This window comes from Pseudoliparis swirei, chromosome 6, assembly GCF_029220125.1.
Source record: "Pseudoliparis swirei isolate HS2019 ecotype Mariana Trench chromosome 6, NWPU_hadal_v1, whole genome shotgun sequence".
NCBI classification, from domain to species: Eukaryota; Metazoa; Chordata; class Actinopteri; order Perciformes; family Liparidae; genus Pseudoliparis; species Pseudoliparis swirei.
In genome coordinates, this window is record NC_079393.1 from 15,431,241 (window position 1) to 15,445,050 (window position 13,810).

A 13,810-nucleotide genomic window follows, 5' to 3' on the forward strand; every position below is an offset into this window, starting at 1 on the left:
CATCTCCTGGATCACTGACTACCTCACAGGCAGACCACAGTTTGTCAGAATGGGCCGTGTGCTGTCTGGAACGGTGGTCAGTGATGTTGGAGCCCCACAGGGAACTGTTCTGTCTCCCTTCCTCTTCACCCTGTACACCAGTGACTTCCAGTACAACACGGAGTCATGCCATCTGCAGAAGTACTCTGATGATTCTGCAGTGGTCGGGTGTATTAGGGATGGACGGGAGGAGGAGTACAGGGCAGTGGTGAGTGACTTGTAAAGTGGGCCGATGAGAACCACCTGCGGCTGAACGTGGCCAAGACCAGAGAGATGGTGGTGGACTTCAGGAGGAAGGCGACAGCTCCTACACCTCTGAGTGTCCTGGGAGTGGACGTGGACATGGTGGAGGAGTACAAGTACCTGGGCGTCTCCATCGACAGCCGACTGAACTGGAAGGCCAACATCAACGCTGTTTACAAGAAGGGATGAGTCGACTTTTTCCTGAGAAAGCTTCGATCCTTCAACGTGTGCAGCAAGATGCTGGAGTTATTCTACCAGTCGGTTGTGGCCAGTGTGCTGCACTTTGCCATTGTCTGCTGGGGAGCAGCATCGAGCCGTGACACCAGCCGCCTTAACATAGTGGTTAGGAAGGCTGGCTCCATCATCGGCTGCCAGCTGGAGCACCTGAACAGGTGGTGGAGAGGAGGTCGTTGAAGAAACTGGTGTCCATATTGGACAACCCGACCACCTCTCCACCACCTCCTACAGGGACAGAGGAGTACTTTCTCCAGACGTCTCCTCACGCTCCGCTGCCACAAGGAGAGATACAGGAGAACATTCCTGCCGACGGCTATGAGGCTCTACAACAGTTCACCTCTTGCCAGATCACCCTAACCCTTCTTATATTTTGTGTTTTTTTTATTTTTTATTCTTGTGTGTTGCTGCTACTGACTCGACAAATTTCCCCTTGGGGATTAATAAAGTATATATCTATCTATCTATCTATCACATGTTGTATTTGTTCAGATTGAACCTTTGTATGGTCTTTTTTATCAGGAACAAGTTGTGCAAACAACCTAAACTGGGAAAAAAAGGGAAGAAACCTTCAGGAGAGCAACAGAGGAGGATCCTTCTCCCCAGATGAATAGAAGCAATGGATGTCATGTATACAGAAGGAATCATTACCGAGTTACAACACATTCAATGAGTATGACAGAGTGTATGAATAGTTGGTAGTAATCATGGACCACGATCCAGACCTCCATGATCCATCAGGCAGATGGAGCTAGAGAGGAGGAGTGGGCGGGGCACATCAGCAGGAACATGGCACCAGACTCAGCCAGGTCCAATGGACCCTATGAGACGTGAAGTCACAAGGACTCAGGGGAGGAAGCAGAGTTAATAATGTGCAATGGAGGGATGAAAATTCATACATAAGTAGAGAAATGGAAGGAGTATCAGTGTATCCCAAAACATCCCCCAGCAGCCTATAAGCAGCATATCAAGGGGCTTGACCAGGTAAACCGGATTCAGCCCGAACTATAAGCATTATCAAAGAGGAGAGTCTTCAGTCGACTCTTAAATGAGGTGACTGTGTCTGCCTCCCAGACTGAAGGTGGAAGCTGGTTCCATAAAAGAGGAGTGTGTGTAACGAAAGATAAAAGGTCTTCGTTTGGAGTAACTTTCTCCTAATTTAAGACAGGGCTCACCATTGGGACATAATAAATACCATCAGGAAATGTCCAAAAAAAAAGCCTGACAAAGTTTAGTTAAACTCTGTTGCTATGAAGCTTTCCAGTCATATGCAAGTTTCCTGTGAGCTACGTTGCACATGTGGCTCATCATCACACCTCTGTGTGATGTTGGCCTAAATGCCATCCCACATCCACTCATCCCTTTGTTGGAGCACAGATAACAAACTACAGCTGCCACCACCTCTGACCTCATTTCCGCCAGTGAAAGAAGTAAATAAACATAATATCCTGCAGAGGGCTGGAATGTGACACACTCTGGAGACATTCCTCTCTCCCTCCTCCCCCTTTCCTTCCCCGATTTGTCCCACACACACAGACCTCCCTTCTCTAAAAAAAACTCTATAGACCATACTACAGTACATTCAGTGCAGACCTCCTCCATGTTGCGTTTGACTATATCTGTCACTGCTTCTCTCCAAAAATACCCATTATGACTAATATTATTAGCTATTGGATTTCATTTTTCTAAAATAAGTTTTAAACAATGTTGTCCATTCCAGGAATTTCATTTTATTGATGCTCGTGGAATTACTCTTCTTCCAATAATTTTGCAGGGATTCAATAAATCTGGATCTGCATTGGATAGAGGTTGAATTTTTATATTCATTTCAAATTATTTAAAGAACTTTATTTAGTGACCCGGTGAACATGTCGCAATGCCACAGTGCACATGTTGTATTTGTTCAGATTGAACCTTTGTATGGTCTTTTTTATCAGGAACAAGTTGTGCAAACAACCACATACCTAAATTAGAAGGTACTTGAATGGACAGCAACCAATCCAGACACACAGCTGTGTTCACACATCGGAGAGCAGGCGGGCTGGGTGAATGGGATGTTTCCCAGGGCTTTAACTCATAGGTTGCCATGTTTCCAGGGCTTTCCCCAATCCTCCGAGGCCTCGGTGGAGGCTAGAGAGAGGCTAGGGGATTAGAGCGGGGCATTAAGACCTGCTTCTGGAGATCGTGGGCCAAGTTTCTTTGCGTGGTTCCCCCTCTCATTTGCTCTGCCTTTGTGGTTATCTTTTACTCCATCACATTTAGATCTCCTTTTGTCTATCTATTTTGTGTGTTTGTGTCGCACAATATACATGTGCTGACCTTTTCTTGTGGCTTCTCGTCACAGTATTGATGCAACCAGGACTGACCTGAAAAAGCTGCCTGCGCTGCCCACCCAGGCCCTGAAGGAGCACCCATCTCTGGCCTACTGGTGAGACACTCGTCAGTTATCCAGAAAACCAAAAACACTCCAACAACCTGTATTGTTTTTACCATTTGTAATATTTTTCCTTTTCCTCTTTCTTTACTGTCCTGCAGTGAAGACCGTGTCATAGAGCATTACAAGAAGCTCACCGGGCAGTCCAGAGGGCAAGCTATTGTAAAGTAAGTGTGTGTTTGTGTCTCTGGTTGTGTGTGTTGACTGTATGGAACAGAATATACATGTAACCCTCACATGTCTGTCTCTCTGCTCCTCACAGTTATATGAGCATCATAGAGTCTCTACCCACATATGGAGTACACTACTATGGTGTTAAGGTACAGTTTTACTACTCTATCTTTGCTTTTTTCACACGCTCCACACACATTTGTGTTGACTTTGGACCTGCGCACGGGGAGTTTGGGATTTGGAGATATGATGGGGCTTCAAGCTATTTGTCCTCTCTTGTTCTCTCTCCACCAATTCCTGAGGTGTTATTCTGTTGTATATTTCAGGACAAGCAGGGGATCCCATGGTGGTTGGGTCTGAGCTATAAAGGCATCTTTCAGTACGACCACCAGGACAGAGTCAAACCCAGGAAGGTGAGATGATTTCTCCGCAACACAAACTAAACTGTCCTCTGCTCAACCTGCAGTTACTCGTTCAGTGCGCTTTCAAGCATCAGTTGCTATTATCTCCAACATAACAAACGGTTGTGATTTAAAACAGCCTTATTAAAACAATATTATGCTTCTGTGTAAAATGCATCACTTTTAATGTATGTTTTCATCTTTGGCATCTACTTCTTGCGCCCTCCTTTTTGTAAGACAAGGTGGTCGTTAAAATAAAGAACACGTTATTTCCTTTTTCCATGAAGTGACTCAGGATATTGTGTTGGGGAAGAGCTCCAACAATGCTGTACAAATACTCCTGTCTGTAGACAGTCAGGCTTGGAAGGTTTTGCATCCTTTGTTGCTTTTATTTATAAGGATGGTTTCCTCCTTCCACTGGATGCAGCCAGTGGGTTGTCTGTGAAAGCCTTTTTTTACCTCACCCCTGACCTCCAGTCATCTTTAGGGCCTCTTTCATTTAGCCGTGTCTTATCGGGTGTTAATGGGATCAACAGCTTCCCTGTATACTGACTGACCACCAACACACTCTCACACACACACACACCAATACTCTATAGCTCACAAAAACCACACACACAGGAATTGGACTGAACTCTGGACTCACCATCCTGATGAATACTTCCTGTCTGGCATAGCTTTCCTGTTTGACACTATCTTGTGCTCTGTGTGTGTGTGTGTGTGTGTGTGTGTGTGTGTGTCTTGATCTGTGCATTCCTGTGTAAATGTGTCTCACCACTGAGCACCATCTCTACCCCATTCCCCAGTACTCTAATGTTGTAGCTGATTGGGTGTTGAATAACCATGGAGATGGAAAAGAAGTGAAGTCCACATTATCTCACACCGACTTCAACAAACACAAACGTGCTGAGAAACATGGGAAAAAGTCACAAACAGTGTGTTTTTATGATACAAAATACATAATAAGGAAGTATGAAGCTTAGGGATTTTAGAGATCCAAAAAAGAGTTGAAAGAAAGTAAGAGTTGATGGCATTCCCACACAAGAGACGGATCACACAGTCAGCTGCTGTAGCATCAGACTGTGAGTCATTGGTTCGTTAAGCTTCAGTTCTGACCCCCTCAATCTCTCTCTCTCTCTCTCCCCTCTCCTTCTTTCTACTTCACCCTTCAAGAGCAGATGATTTAGTGAGTCAAAGGTAGTTTAGTCAGTCCAGTACCAGTAACCACTGACTCACACAGGGTGTTCACTTCTGTGACTATGTGAGGTGGAAGCAGACTAATTATGAGACATTATGGGCCAATTACTTTCTTTTGTCACAATAAAAAAAGATCTACGTTTTCAACACCAGCCGTCTTTTTTCATCAATAAGTAACTCAAGTGCCTTCAAGCTGCGCTGTAGAATAAGCCTGTGCACTCGAGGCAGTTGTGTTTAATGAGTTATTCTTTTTACGAGGGGAGATCCCTGTTGTTTCTAAATGCAGAGCATCCACCGCAGCCTCTCCATTTATATGGTTACGTGAACATACTGTTCCCCCTCTGCTCACCGCAGGGCCCTTGCAGACACACATACAGCACAGGCAGGCAGGGGTTAACAACTGAACCGCACAACGTGCTGATGCCTCGTTGGTGTGTTCTGACTCATGTAGACAGACTATGAGGTCTATGTGTTGACCGACTACCTGATGGACAGATTTAAGGCTGACACAGGAAAGCTTCTCTCAACACTGTGAAGAAGCTGCTAGAAGGTTCAATCAAACCAAGCTATGCTTTAAATGAATGTCCTCTCACATGCGTTGCACTGCATATCCATTCATTGTCTCCATTAGATTGAGATCACACAGCCACTGACTTCAGCGTAGCTTCTGTCTGTGTTTCATTTAGGGCCAAAAGGCACACACAGCCTGTTCTGATTAGTTTTTCCATAAATGTCATCCCTCCAAAGCACCTCAACCAAAACACAAACAACAGGAAGTGCCTCCAGAGTGTATCCGCATCTCCTTGACAACTGGTGTGTATAGTGTTGCACACCAGAGCCCCACCCATGGGTGAAACAATAGTCTTTGAGGCCTCAGGTCAAGTTCTAGAAAAGAATCATTTGCATATGCTATTTAAACTTTCTATTCTTTCCGTAATGTCCGGGGAGTCCACTACACCGAAGAAAGACCGTTACACTCAATCAGATCTGACCTTTTCATCTATAATGGCTTTTTGCTCGGGTGCACAGACGATATAATAAAACCGACGTGGCTCTGTGCACATGAACACCCAGTAATGACCAGTCCCTTCCTCTGCTTGTGCATGTTCGTGCCATTGTGTGCGGTTGTTTTACCGACAAAGGGAAGAGGATTCATAGCATATGCACACATTCATGCACCAGACTCACCCTAATAACAGACTGAGTCCCTCAGGAAGAAGCATGTTCTTTTTATTACACATTCACTCTATTCACAGAATGACATAAAAACTACAAAGGTTTTATTAATACACTGGGCTTATGTAACTGGGCCACTTTTTGAAAAAGCACATAATCACAGCAACAATATCGATTTTTTTCAACTTAAAGGGGATTTGATTGCGCCTTGTTGTTGATCATGTGACTGCTGATTTGATAGTCAAGATATATTTGAATACTATTTGCACACATGTTCAACATTTCCTGCAACATCAAAGTCTACTTTTTAAAGTCGCAGCAGCGTCGCAGTTTGAGTGGTCTCGTGCCTAAACACAATTACAAACACCTATCTTATTTCCACAGCTCTGGCCCATATGTAGCCAACACACACACACACACACACACACTCACACTCACTCACTATCTACCCTACCACGCTACATTAGCACTTCACACTCCATTGAAAATGCACGGTACAGCAACAGTTTAGATAAGAGCGGCGGTTTTCTTTCTTCATGCTTGTGCGCACACGTACACACACATAGACACACATAGACACACATACAGCACATTCATGCATACATTAGGCTGTGTCTACATACTTTCTCAAATCATATTTCTTCCCCTTTCCTCCCTTTCCTCCCTTTCATCCCTCTGACCATTGTTTTCCCAGGCTGTTAAAATTCCTGGACTGTGACCTGTTCCTCCCTTTCTCCTTTAGTCCTCCCTCATCCTGTCATAGCTGGGTCTGCCACTTATTTTCTCCTGTTTGTCAGTCTTTACGTTTTGCTTTCGTTACTGATGGTTGGTCAGTCTACATCAGAGGTGTGTGTGTGTGTGTGTGTGTGTGTGTGTGTGTGTGTCAGCTCCAGCTGATAGATGCAGGCCCACTTGTGTTCTGAAATAGCCCTCACTCTTCTCTTCTCTAACAAGAAACAGACGTTGTGAATGTGTGTATGTGCATGTACACAGAGGTCTGACTAAACAAAGCAAGGGCACTTCAATTGGTGGGGCCACAGAAAGCTTCTTTCCCCCTTCATCACTCCTCCCCTGACCCCTCGTTACACACACAAACACACACACACACACACACACACCTCCCAACCACATAGCCCAGAGCAGGAAACACAGTCCCTGAGGGAGGGAGGAGGGGTCAGGAGGAGGGGAGACATTAACGCCCCCTCCCTCTCCTTGCAAAGCTACAGGAGAGGAGGAAACTTAACTTTACACACTTTCCCTCCACCAACACACACACACATGCACATGCCTACAGATGGTGAACACCCACCAACTCATAACGTCCTGTTCCCCTGCGTCTGGGAGGATTGTAGATACACACATGCTGTGGAGTACGTCTGGGGGGAAACTTTCTCGCCCAGCTGGCTTTGGCTCCATTTAAAGAGGAGCCGATGGTTCATAAAGAGGAAGGAAAAGAAAGAAAAAAAGAAAATCTGAGCAGAGGAATGAAAGCCTCCTCCCTCTCACACTGTCTTTCTCCAGAGTGAGGTCATCCAGCGAAGGGATCTGATGTGGACATGGCCGCCTGGTCTGGACCTGATCAGAGAGCCACAGACTAGGTCCTCTCCCTCCACCTCTTTCTCTGTTCCCAACTCCTCCTCTTCGTCAGCTTTTACCATTTTTTTCTCCTCTTCCTCCATATCCATTGCATTTTCTCTCCAAACAAATTGGGACATACTCAGAAGAGAATAGAGGATTTGGCTGAAGGCTGTGTGGATTTAGTGTGAAGCATGTTTTTGTGTGAGCAGCCCTGAAGAGTGTGTGTTTCTCCTAAACCTCAGGTGTTCCAATGGCGTCAGTTGGAGAACCTCTACTTCAGAGAGAAGAAGTTTTCAGTGGAAGTTCATGACCCGAGAAGGTAAATTTATCACACAAATTTCACACAGAGTGTTGAATTCTATGACGCCAGTTTTACTTCAGTGATTGGATTTTATTGCTGTTGAATGTTCTCCAGCTAATATTTGGAAGTGATGGAATTTTCCTTCAATCATGGACACCTTCCAGTAGCTTTTACTGTAAATTACCACTGTGCCATATGTGAATGTGTTAACATTCAGTGCAGAAAAGAAGAGATTTGAATCTAATTCAGTAATGGTTGCAGCATTTGTCTTGGCAATAGAGCAAGATATTGGGGATGTCCTGGTGGAGGCTGACACAGATTGATAGGCTGATTATTAACACACTTGTGCGGCCGCTTGCATGCACAAACACATGTGCTCTTTCACCGAGAAGCGCGCACACACACACACACACACAGGGTAAACGCTTGAAAGTTGACCACAGAAGGATAAATGGCTGCCCGATAGCTGTTTTGCAGAGGAAGTGACCTCTCGTGTTTATTTAACATGGCTGTCTCTGTGGAGTGTTTTTCTACAGACAGAGAAAGGGAGGGAGGGAGTGAGAGAAAAAGAGACAGACAGGGTGAAAGAGAGAGCAGTGGTGTTTTCATCAGAGGAAGCTGTCATTAGGGTGAGCTGGTTGGTTGCTTAGCTGCAGATTTCTGTTTAAATAAGGATGAGTAAACAATTGGGAACATCGTGTGTGGCTTTGCAAAAAAATATCTATCATCAGGTTGGCTCTCACAAACCTCTCATATTGTTTCTCTCTCTTATGAGCCGTAGTAGTGATGGTGGTCGTGTCACTGTTGTAAATATGTAGGCCTCTTTTGTATTCAGTGTATATAAGGAGGCCTTGTGTCCGCTCTCACTGTAGGGCATCGGTGACGAGAAGGACGTTTGGTCACAGTGGCATTGCTGTGCATACGTGGTACGCCTGTCCTGCCCTCATCAAGTCCATCTGGGCCATGGCCATCAGCCAACACCAGTTCTACCTGGACCGCAAGCAGAGCAAGGTCAGCAGGCCCACCGCACACACACTCACACCGCAGACCACAGACATGATTAGAAATATCAGGAGGTACAGCAACCTCAGCAAGCATGGTCAGTCAGACTCTTGCAATTAAAATGCTTCACCATGTGCCTTGACAAACCCTCTCCATTCCTGTCTTTCCAGTCTAAGATCCATGCAGCGCGGAGTTTGAGTGAGATCGCGATAGACCTCACAGAAACAGGAACTCTGAAGACCTCCAAACTGGCAAACATGGGAAGCAAGGGCAAAATTATAAGTGGCAGCAGTGGCAGTCTACTCTCGTCAGGTCAGTATATGGTGTGGGTGTGTGTGTGTGTGCGTGTGCGTGTGTGTGCATGTGTGAAGAGAAGGAGAAAGAAACTCAGACAAACAGAGAGAAAGATTGATATGAGTGCAAATAAATGTCTCTGTGTTGCATGTATGGTGGTGGGGGGGGGGGGGGGGGTCTGGTTAACAACTGGAGAGACAGAAACAGCTGCTTCTGGAAAGAGGCCACTGATTCCTGTTGAATATTCTCACACACATACTGTACACACACCCCACCCAGTATCTTTCTGTATGTATGGAACACCACACCCACCCTCCATGTCTCACAGACACATCCTCCACAGGCCCCTGCCGCCTCTAAATTTAGTGGTGTAAGGGAATGAATAGGGCAGCGGGTCAGTGCACGACTTTGCCACGGCCTTTAAAACAATGGTGATCCGTGTTGAACAAGTAATCAGTGTGACAGGAATATTTGGACATTAACTAAATTTAGATTCTAAGGGAAAATGCACTTTTAAATCCAGACAGCCTCGAAAAGTGTGTGAGTAATTAGGCAGAATACTGAAACTTGATGAGCTACTGCTGCTAGACCCAAGCAGCCTCATTTATAATGATAAGCATGGCTTTGGGGTCATCTATTTAGAGCATACTGAATAGATGAATGTTCTGGGTAAAGAAGAACACTATATACTTTCAGTAACATTGCTTTCCTCGTTTGAATTTCTCCAGCTCGTCTTTTTGCTTAAGATCGTTTGTTCTGTTTCCTTCTTTTCTCTGTAAAGATACAATCATCCGTCCCTAATCCCATCCCTTTATCTCTTCAGCTATCCATTCCTCTTAATCTCCCTTTCCTCCCCTCTTTGTCCCTCTCTAGTTGTGTCACTTGACCTATTGGTGTTGTGTCAGTGTGTTGATTTCATAATCCACTGCTCACTGGAGGCCATCTCTGCCCAACAACATAAACATGTCACCGGAACTGTGACGCCAGATCCATGCACCTCCCCCTCCCCTCCACCACAGCCAACACAACACGTCTCTGTCGGACTCCATTGCAGCGCTTCTCTGATCAATTTGAAAGCATTTGTGGCTCCAAATGAGAGGCTACAGAAATATGTGTGTTCAACTTCACCTCATGCATAAGACTGCAAGGGAAGTGTAGGAACACTGAACTTAAATATGGCATAACTTGTAACAATAGAGAGCCATTTAATGTCTCTTTCAGTCTGTTTCAGTGGTTTGTTTTGTAATGTTTGTTATCTTTGACCACATAGCCACTGAAAGAGCTACAGAGGGGAACAGAATGTGTCTGTGTGGGGATGTATGTGTTTGTCTTAACAAAGCATGTTGCAAACAAGACTGGCACCATCTCAAGGCCGTGGAGATCGTGCGTCACAGACTTTGTCCTCCACTGCCCTTTCCTTGAAACACTTACACAAACACACCAGCAAGACTCAGTTTCCTTATCGAAACGTTCCATTCACTTCCCTGTAAACATCCTGCAAGAATAGCAGGTGCATGCCCGTTTTCTACCCCCACAATCTGCCTGAAGTCCCCACTACTCCAAATGTAGACATGCGTTCCAGACTGCTGCCTCACGTGATGTGTTGTCTGTGGCTTGCAGGCTCTCAGGAATCAGACAGCTCCCAGACAGCTAAGAAGGACATGCTGGCAGCGCTGAGGGCTCGGCAGGATGCTCTGGAGGAAACTCTAAAAAAGAGACTAGAGGAACTTAAGAGTATCTGCATCAGAGAGTCGGTATGAGCAAACAAGATCTGGCAAATATTTCGGAAATCTGAATACTTTTGAGCTTTTCCTTTTTTAACGTGTCCCCTTGTCATCTTTTGCAGGAATTGACGGGGAAACTTCCAAAAGAATATCCTCTGGATCCGGGAGAGGAGCCACCCACAGTCAGACGGAAGATCGGTACCGCCTTCAAACTAGACGAGCAGAAGATTATTCCTGAGGGAGAGGTGAAGCTGCAACTCCTTGTTCACTTTATTACATGTTCCAATCTCCATGTTCCCCACACAGCCCAAATAAAAACAGAAGGTCATCTCGTATTGTCAGTGTATGAAACAAATACATAATACTGTTGCTATCTGTGCCAGGCACTGTGCTGCAGTAATTGAAATACATGAATATATGTAGCGCTAATTAGTTCAGCGTGTTTATCTCCTTTTAACCCAGCTGTAATATTATTGAGCCATTTATGAGCAGTATGAGTATTATAGATCAAACTGGTGTTTAAAAGCTCCTGAAGGTATCCAGTGGAGATCAAGGGATTCTGAATTTAACTTAATGTCAAGCCCTATACTTAATACTCACTTAATGTTTGGGATGATGATTGACATAATGATATATTATCCCTTCCATACTCAAAGTAAGCAAAGGAAACAGAGAACAGTGAAAAGCCACACACGGAGACATCTTGGACCTGTATCTTCGTCTTTTTGTGCCACGGATAGATTTTCCAGAGCAGCAGAACTTCTAAAAATAGCGGCATTCTCGCCACAGGAAGTGGTGATAGTAGGATTGTGTGTGTGCGCATGTAAGTATGCAGGCATGTGTGGGTGTGTGTGTGTCGCTGAGGTTGTATGATTTGAAAATAATCCAGGGACACAATATCACAAAACTACCTTGCTAGGGAGAAAAAATCCTCTTAATTTCCACTATAAACACCGTAAACTCAAACACACACACACACACACACACACACAAAGCACTTGCAGCAGTGTGAAAGGATTGCTAGAGAGAGGGATTCCTCAGAACTGAGGTAGTCCAGTAAGATGTTGTGCGAGAGAACACATCGTTGCTCTGTCCCTGTGGAGGGAAGTGAAATCAAGTGTTTGTTCTCACATATGTGAGTTTATTTTCTTTCATGTTTGAACATTTCTATTAAAGTTAACACATTTACAATTTGACAGGATATGTTTTAGTTGCTTCACCTGGAACCTCAGGAGACGTGTCGAGGAAGGGAGGATGGGTTGATGGAGAGGCGTTCTTATTGGGGGACGGAGCGTCTCAATAGAGAACAAACAGTGATGAGAAATGCGAGGCTGCAGCACAGATACATGATTTCTGCAGTGTGTTTTCTCTGGCAAGGCTTTGTGTGCGTGTCAAACCAAATAGATCGAACGGGCCAGTTACAGTCTGGATATGTCTGAAAACTAAGCCTTGTTTTTTGGGGGATTTTGCAGAGATTTGGTTGTTAAAACTGTCTGCGAATCCGGTATCTTTGTGCTTGAGTCACTCAGAGTTGGCCCTTATGCTTGTGTCTGTGTGCTTATCCCAGGAGGAGGAACTGGAGCGTTTGGAGCGGGAGTTTGCCATTCAGTCCAAGATTACAGAGGCAGCCAGGCGTCTTGCCAGTGATCCTCACGTGGGCAGTAAGAAGCTGAAGAAACAGAGGAAGACTTCTTATCTCAACGCGCTGAAGAAGCTCCAGGAAATTGAGAACTCTATCAATGAGTACCGGGTCCGCTCTGGCAAGAAGCCTACGCAGAGGGCTTCGCTCATCATAGAGGGTACGTACATATATATCCTGTTCACCACAGGGAAATCAGATTGTAGTATTGATTAGCCGTAGCCACGACACCCAGCTGTATTCGTCTCAACTACTGTTCAGAGTCATAGAAATAAAGCATATTCAACACAGCTTTTTGATACATCAAAAATGTGCAAACATGAAGCTTTTAAGTTTTAGATCTAGTAATTGTACAATCTCTAACCTCTAGTCTTTATGTATCTGTCCAATAGAGGCCAACATTGGTTCTGAAGACGGTTCTTTGTCTGACGCGCTGATCTTGGATGATGGTGAATCTCTATCCTTCACATTACTCTGCAAGATTCAATAACTTGATTTATGGGATTTCTTTTAATGAAAGGGTAAACTATCTTTAACGCTCCAACATAATCCAATTGTTACTCTATTTCAGATGATCCACAAGTTACAGGTACCCCCACCTTCTCTCCAGTAGCATCGCCTCACAAGGGCCTCCCTCCTCGACCACCATCTCACAGTCGACCCCCTCCACCTCAGTCCCTGGATGGCCTGCGACACCTGCACTATTCACGCCCTGACTACGATAAATCACCCATCAAACCCAAAATATGGAGTGAATCGTCACTGGATGAGCCCTATGAAAAAATCAAGAAACGCTCCTCTCATTCCAGGTATGCGGGAGTTTATCTTCACTCGCTTTAGAATAGAGCTACTGTGTATTGACACGTGTGTGACGCTGCACAACACTATTTAAACTCAGTGGTAAACAACTTCAAGTGTATTTGAGATATTGGTTTGTCATGTCAAATGTAGAAGTAAAGTGTGTGGAACTACAATTTTAGACTCGAGTCAGTCTGTGACCTCAAATGTGGGTTGACCACAAGTTCAGTAGAGCACATCGTACACAGGTTGTTGCGTGAAAGGAATAATAATTAATGATGAATTGCGTTTATTACATTACAGGCGTTTCCCAAGCTCTGGCAGTGCAGACGCAGGGGGAAGTAACTCTCTGCAGAGCAGCCCCATCAGGAGCCTCCCTCACTGGAATTCTCAGTCCAGCATGCCCTCAACCCCCGACCTGAAGACCAGGACCCCACACAACGTACATTCCACTAGGTCAGTCTTTATACCTTCAGTTTCAGTTTACTGGTTATTCAAGACTTAAATCTCACTTTAATGTTATAGATTATTAGACAATACAAATGCCTAGTAAGCTCCCGTCTTTGAGGAATGTTTGTA

At 44.9% G+C, this 13,810-nt stretch overlaps 1 protein-coding gene across 5 annotated transcripts in view; it reads left to right on the plus strand.

Moving 5' to 3' along the window:
- The window catches only part of frmd4a (FERM domain containing 4A), a 58,475-nt gene that overhangs the window by 38,232 nt on the left and 6,433 nt on the right, over positions 1–13,810 (plus strand). For 3 of the 5 annotated variants that reach the window (XM_056416308.1, XM_056416310.1, XM_056416311.1), the window contains exons 8-20: positions 2,861–2,944; positions 3,052–3,117; positions 3,213–3,270; positions 3,448–3,534; positions 7,716–7,791; positions 8,643–8,785; positions 8,947–9,088; positions 10,691–10,824; positions 10,917–11,039; positions 12,362–12,593; positions 12,826–12,882; positions 13,005–13,242; positions 13,535–13,687. In XM_056416308.1, the coding sequence (XP_056272283.1) occupies positions 2,861–2,944; positions 3,052–3,117; positions 3,213–3,270; positions 3,448–3,534; positions 7,716–7,791; positions 8,643–8,785; positions 8,947–9,088; positions 10,691–10,824; positions 10,917–11,039; positions 12,362–12,593; positions 12,826–12,882; positions 13,005–13,242; positions 13,535–13,687 (1,593 nt within the window). Of the gene's footprint in view, positions 1–2,860; positions 2,945–3,051; positions 3,118–3,212; positions 3,271–3,447; positions 3,535–7,715; positions 7,793–8,642; positions 8,786–8,946; positions 9,089–10,690; positions 10,825–10,916; positions 11,040–12,361; positions 12,594–12,825; positions 12,883–13,004; positions 13,243–13,534; positions 13,688–13,810 lie in introns of all 5 variants that reach the window. The other 2 variants (XM_056416309.1, XM_056416313.1) reach the window with 1 other exon arrangement.